Consider the following 7,260-nt stretch of genomic DNA (forward strand, 5'->3'; position numbering starts at 1 on the left):
TTTCTTCCTGCATTCCATTTCTATGTTCAGTTCTCTATGTATTCATTAATTATTGCCAAGTTCTACAGCATTTTAGCCAAGCCTTTTGATTATCTGTCTTGCCCAGCATATGAACAGCTCTTTCTTGAGCATGTGAACTGTTGTGCATGTTTTCTTTTTGTGGAGAGAACTAGGTAACTTCCAAATAATTAGCTGAAATTATCCTCCCCTCCCCTTTTGTTTTTTTAAAGACAATTCCTCATCTCTCCAAGAAGATGAAGAGATAGATATGGAGGCTGTCAACTGGCAGCTGAACAACACCTCCATGAATGGGCATTCATCAACCCCCACCACAGTTCGCTTTCCCAGCTGGGTGACTTTTGATGACAATGAAGTCAGTTTTTCATCACAGAACCTTTCTCCCTTGAAAACAGACACCCCACCTGCAGAAACACAGACTCCAGATGTTAACTTTAACCTCACTACATCTTTTAAGAAAAGAGAACGTCCCAAAAGCACATTGGGGGATCTCTCCAAAATTCAAAAGCTAGATCTGTCCTCCTTAACCAAGTTGCCTTCTGTTGAAACACCACCATGGAGTGCTACTAATCCTTTCCTGGATGAATCTCTGCGAGATGTCCAACCCTCACCCATCAATCCATTCAGCTCATTCTTTGAGGAGCGAGACAGGCGTTCCAAAAGCTCTTCTGTCTCCAGTGCTCCAGGCAAAAGCCAAAGAGACTCTCTCATTGTTCTTCATCAAGAGCCCGACACCATCAGTTTCCATGAGGCAAACAAAAGTGTAACCCACACAGATGCTGTTGAGCAACTCAAGCAACTCCAGATTGGAGACCCAGATCGTGTGAGCAGCCTTACCTTGCCTGATGATGACCCCATGATGCCATGTGATCTGGATGCAGCCTTATCTAACCTGGCACCAGCTCAGCCAAAGGACGGATGGCCAATGATGCTCAGGATCCCAGAAAAGAAAAATATTATGTCATCCAGGCACTGGGGACCAATACACGTCAAGCTGACTGACAGTGGATGTATACAGCTTTTCTATGAGAAAGGACTGGAGAAACCTTTCCGGGAATTCAAACTTGAAATCAATCATGAGATTTCAGAGCGCAAACTGCAGAACTACGATGAGAACGGGAGGATCCACAGCGTGCGGTTAGACCGCACAACCTACAAGGAGAAAAAGAAGTATCAACCTAAGCCAGCCATTGCTCACACAGCAGAGAGAGAGCAAATTATCAAGCTTGGGACTACAGATTATGAAGATTTCCTTAGCTTCATCAGTGCTGTGCAAGACACACTGATGAATTTACCAGCCTCATCAACAGATCTGAGCACAGTGGGACTGAACTATCAAGAAGAAGAAATCACAGTTGATGTCAGGGATGAGTTTCACGGTGTCTTGGCCAAAGGAGACAGCGTGATTCTCCAGCACAGTGTGCTGACCCATATCTATGTTCTCAGCTTCCTTTCTGGCATGGCAGAATGCAGACTGGGCCTTAATGATATCCTGATCAAAGGGAATGAAATAGTTGCAAGGCAGGATATTATGCCCACTACTACCACTAAGTGGATCAAGTTATACAGGTGTCGGTTCCATTCCTGTGTGGATGAGGATATGTTTAATAACTCCCGTATTATCCTGTTCAACCCCTTGGATGCCTGCCGCTTTGAACTGATGCGGTTCAGAACTGTCTTTGCTGAGAAAACTTTGCCTTTTACTCTCAGGACAGCTGCCAGCATCAATGGTGCTGAGGTGGAGGTGCAGAGCTGGCTGATGATGTCCACGGGGTTCTCTTCCAACTGTGACCCTTTAACTCAGGTCCCCTGTGAAAATGTGATGATCCGCTACCCAGTGCCAAACGAGTGGGTGAAGAACTTCCGCAGGGAGAGTGTCCTGGGGGAGAAATCTTTGAAAGCCAAGGTGAACAAGGGGGCCACTTTTGGATCAACCAGTATGTCTGGTTCTGAGCCAGTAATGAGAGTAACTTTGGGAACTGCCAAATATGAGCATGCCTTTAATTCCATTGTATGGAGGATAAGCAGACTGCCTGACAAGAACTCAGGTGAGTGCTCTATACCATCTCTGCAGGAGTAAGCTAAAAGGAGTTACATATTTTGGAAGATGGGGAACCATGGATTTACATGCTGAAGGGATAAGTCACCTCCTCTGGTATACCAAAGGACAGCAGTTAATTGCATGAAGCATTTATCTGACCCTTCACTGCCATAGTTTTATGTATCCTACAAACATTGCTAATGATAGAAACAGGTTTAGGTTTGCTGGATGCAAAAATATGCCTTATGTCTCCACTTCTGACTTAGGCATGAAACAGCTCTGTGTGCTTAGCACTGTTATTGGAAATAGGGCTTTTTCAGGTCACTTGCAAAGTCAAGATGCTGTGCTACAGTTCTGAGTGACAGGACAAGATAAATTGCTGTAGGTCTAGTACATGTGTTTCCTTTTCCATGCATTGCCAAGCATAGTGGGCCAGTACAATATTTTTCAACACATATACCACATATACCACAGCTAATGCCTACAAAGTTGCGGGAATAAGTATTGTAAGAGAACAAAAGATAATTGTGCAACCATTAAAAATTTTTTCCACATACCAGTATAGGGCTATGTTTCTGTAATGAGGTAAATACAGCTTAAACTAACAGGGAATACCAACATGAAACCTACTAGTCATTGTATTTCTAGCACCATATTCATAATTAAGCTCTCAAATAATATGAGTAAGCAACTGTTTCCTTTGGTCACTGCTGCCAGTTATTCCACTTCCTGCCTTTCTTCCAAGGTGTGCAATAAAGCTGGACAGCATGAGTTCACTTTTATTTGATGTGAATTCCATTTCTTGATTTCTCAGATCTGGACTAGATTTTTACAAATAAGACACACTTTTAGTATTAATGATGTAGCAGTGCAGCTGGGTGACTGGTTGAGTTTCTGTATTTTGTTTTCACTGAAAGTTCAGTGTTGAACTAGATTTGGCACTTTCTAAAGACATATGTTTTTCCTGATTTTGAGCTATAGTGTCAGTAAAACAGTGATCCAAGTCTTCTATCTTTTTGATTGCATTTCAACCCAAAGATGCCAGCTTTCACCATAAGTTACAAGTTTGGAGGGATGTGACAAAAATGAAGGCTCTGTGTTTTCTTTAGTGTAGGACGTAAGAAGAGAGAGCTTGGAGACCCAAAAGATATATCACAATAAAAAATTAACCTGAAGCTGTTGATGAGCAAAAGCATGCTTGTGAGGGAAATCTCATTATGCCATCTGCATGAGCTGTGGGAATGAGATGCTGTGAAATTGAGCCTTCTGTGGCATCTTCTCTCCAAAGATTTCCATATGCCATATAGACACTGCAGCTGGGGAAATCATAGAATTTTCAGGGTTGGAAGGGACCCTTAAGATCATCTAGTTTCAAACTCTATGCCATGGGCAGGGACACCTCCCACTTGCTCAGAGCCCTGGCCATCCTGGCCTTACAAACTTCCAGGGATGGGGCTTCCACCATCTCTCTGAGCAACTTGTTCCAGTGTCTCACCACCCTCATGGTGAAGAACTTCCTAATATCTGATCTAAATCTACTCTCCTCTAGTTTGAATACACCACCCCTAGTCCTATCACTACCTAACATCCTAAAAAGTCCCTCACCAACTTTCCTGTAGGCCCCTTTCAGATACTGGAAGGCTCCAATAAGGTCTCCTCGGACCCTTCTCCTCTTCAGACTGAATAACCTCAACTCTCTCAGTCTGTCTTCACAGGAGAGGTGCTCCAGCCCTCTGATCACACTTGTGGCCCTTCTCTGGACATGTACCAGCATGTTCTTGTCCATGAAAGGCCCCAAGCTTTAACACAATCACACAACATACCAGTAGCAGACCAGGAGATGAGGCAGAGCTTCTGGCTCTATTGCCTTCTGTGAGGTGATGCTCCCTTGCACATGACTGGTTTGGGGGGGATGTTGATCTGTGTCTCCTGTTTCCTGGATCTTGTCTCTCCCAGTGTGACAGCCACACACCCTGCGTCAGGGGAAATGCACGACAGCCTTGGCACTGCAGTTGGAGCCCTGCCACAGAGCATCAGTGTCATAAACACTGAGCAGTTAGTATTTGTTTACATCCTGAGAGGAAGAGAGTGTTTTAACCCCTCTGGTCAGGTCAGATGTAATTTCAGGGAAAGGAAGGGCCTTGCGAGCATTGTTTTGGCCAGGACACATGAGTTATGTGAGAGACAGGGAATCCCAAAATACCAACAGGGCAGGCCAAGTGTAGTTTAAATCTGACCTTGCCTCTCAAGGGCTGCTTACATTTCTTGACAGTACTTGTCAAGGTTTTCCTTACTCAGAGTATACGGCAAACAAAGAGGAATACTCAAAAAGCATTGATTCCCGTTGCTTAGATTTGCCTGATGGACCACATATTCTTCTGACCGTGTGGTACTCATGTGTGGTCTAGTCCCAACATTATGCATACTTGGATGTTTCCAGCCCCACCCACAAGTCATACAATAACTCACCCTCACCTCTTTGCAAAAGTCTCTAGATGATGCAGTTCTCAAGCACCAAATATAAAAATATTCCCCTGACTTGCACTGCATGCTTTCTTTCTGTAGCACCTGCAACTCACCCCCTGGCAGCTCTCTAAGTCCTCTGTAAATGTCTGATCTGCTAATGAATTGCTCTGGTGCCTGGGACTCCAGAGCAGGAGAGACATGATGGCATCACCCTGCAGTGGAGGGGGAAATCCTGCAGGGGGCCACAGACTCCATCTCCACCTTGCCTTCAGAGGCCATACAACCTGTCCACAGGACCTGGGGCATCTGCACTGCATAGCTCCCTACAGCACGTACCTGTCTGCCAGCCCTGTGTGCCTGTTAAAAAAATACAGCCTTTATAGCCACAGACTTACTATGGCACCCTTTGTTCATCCACATCGTGTGCCTTGACACATCAATTCTTTGCAAATATGATCCCAGGGACTTCAGAGTTGCCACCTGGACTTCTTGTGCTTCATTCCATTCCCTGAGTGCAGAGTGGTGCAGGCTCCGGGTAGACATGAGGTGAATGACACCATCAGCCCTGCCTGGGGTCTGCCCTGGGGGCCAGCACCACAGCCCCCCAGGAGAGGAAAGCCTGTCCCTCCTGAAGCTCACTGATCCCATTTAGGGTGTAGTGTCCTAGCACCCAAATTGTTAAGAATTATTTCAGCGAGCTTTGCTGTCTTATTCACATGTTTACCCTTTGATCTTTTTAATGAGGTGGGCCTCTTAGCACTTTCCTGATAGGAACTTGTTATCAGCCCTCTCTGTATTATGTTGTAGCCAAAGCATCTGCTTATGACTGGACACTGAAAAGCATATGGCAAAGGAAGGACTGTGTGTGCTCCCACTATGATTTGACCTAAGACAATCTATGGACTGGATTCTGAGCACATTGCTGAAACCCTTTCCAAAATAGCTTGTTAAACTTTATTGCAGAGCTTAATTTGCAGCTGGCTGGGCTCCACATGTTTGTATTGTTCTGTGTTTGTTTTGTTTTTTTTTAAATCCACCAGCAGAATATTAGGAATGCATCCACATTCAATTGTGGGAAAACACTTCTAGTGCAGCAGGGATGCAGCCTCCATGCAGATCCTTGTATCTAGATATTTAAATTTTGCTCGAGTTTGTGGATCCCAGACATTGCTGCCTGGTGTAATTTCTGAATAAATTCAATCCTTTAATCCAAATGTGGGAATATCAGAGTAGTTTGAAACACATCCCCTCCAATCACAGTAATCCATGCACATATAGATGAATTATATTATCAGATCCTTGATTGTCAGAATGAGATGTTAGTAGCTCAAGGAAGCAAGAGATGCAAAACCAGAAGTAGTCTGTTGATTTTCTCCTGATTTTACTAAAATCAAGTGTACTTGTCTGTTAGAGAGGGAGCTCTGCATGAGCCTGTTGAACAAACAGAAATTCTATTGAAGTGCCTTGTGAGCCTCACACTTGGGACAGTAATGAACACTGATGTGCCTGGGTTTTTTTGCTACAGCTTCAGTGGAGATGTTGATTTCTTAATCAGTTTACCTGGTTTCCTACCACGCTAAGCTGGTTTAAGTTAATAACTGCCGTATTTTTTTGAGTGTGGTGCTCCTATTGGAAGAAATTAAGTTATTGGAAATTTTCCTTGTTAATTTTATTGTATTAATATGTATCTGTTGAGGTTTTGTGGCTGGGTTTGTTTTTTTTCCTTTATTCCTCCCCTTTTTTTCCCCTTGAAGTCTGTGAATATCCACCAGCAGCTGTGTTAGAAGAGTGATTTCTGGTTCCATGTGTCTAGTTGAAGCTACAAGGAGTTTAAAGGCTCAGATCTCCAAAGCACCTGTCACACAGTGTGCTCAAGCCCAGATAAACATTTCCCTGTGTAACCTTCACATGCATCTATCCCAAAAGCAACTGAGCCCAGGCCAGCTCAGGAGTGTAGCAGCACAAGCTGAGTATTTTGTAGCTGTGGATGTGGTTTGTGCCAGAGCACAGAGCCATCTCTCCTGTGAGCCCCTGCTGCAACCCAGGCAGTCTGGAGTGTTCTGCTGCCCCAGTTGTGTTTCACTGTCCCTGTTCCAATGCCTGAGCCCTCTAAAGACTGCTCAATTTCATCCTTTTGGGACAAGTAATATCTCAATATCCCACATCTTGCTTTTCAAGCTTAAGCTCAACAAGGCTGACTCTTGGACTACGCTCTGGATGAGAAGCTGAATTCCTTTTCGAGACCCAGGCTTGCAAGTCCTTCACAGGCAGTGTTTTCCTCTTCCCATGGGAAGCTTCTGGGTTTACCCCACCCAACTTTGCCAGCCATCCTCCTTTCTTGTCTCTGTCCTGCAGCTACACCTTGCTGAGCTGTATGGAGATGAACCTTCCCAAGGAATAAGTAGTCAGAATTCCTAAAGCATCTAACAGTCAGACAAGGATTTCATTGTATATTACTTTCATTCACATACTTGGATAATAAGATCCCTTCAATCAGAAAGCCCAGAATGGGTTTGAAGGCTCTTGTCCTCATTTTTCAGATAGAGAAGCTGAAGTACAGGCCTTAAATTACCTGCTGAAGAGCTTAGGGAGTTGGCAGCAGTCAGAAATAAAACCAATGTGGCTCCACTAGCCACCCCCTCTTTAATTTTTAAACATCACTGCTGTCCAGCAAAAAAAAGGAGGAAAAAAGAACAAGAAGGGTTATTATCCACAGATGACAGAGAGAAACATGA

At 44.3% G+C, this 7,260-nt stretch overlaps 1 protein-coding gene across 2 annotated transcripts in view; it reads left to right on the plus strand.

Moving 5' to 3' along the window:
• The window catches only part of STON2 (stonin 2), a 77,456-nt gene that overhangs the window by 63,415 nt on the left and 6,781 nt on the right, over positions 1-7,260 (plus strand). For both annotated transcript variants that reach the window (XM_071745839.1, XM_071745840.1), the window contains exon 5: positions 231-2,066. In XM_071745839.1, coding sequence (XP_071601940.1) covers positions 231-2,066 — 1,836 coding nt within the window. The remainder of the gene's footprint in view (positions 1-230; positions 2,067-7,260) is intronic.

The sequence above is a fragment of the Heliangelus exortis genome, chromosome 5 (assembly GCF_036169615.1).
Source record: "Heliangelus exortis chromosome 5, bHelExo1.hap1, whole genome shotgun sequence".
NCBI classification, from domain to species: domain Eukaryota; kingdom Metazoa; phylum Chordata; class Aves; order Apodiformes; family Trochilidae; genus Heliangelus; species Heliangelus exortis.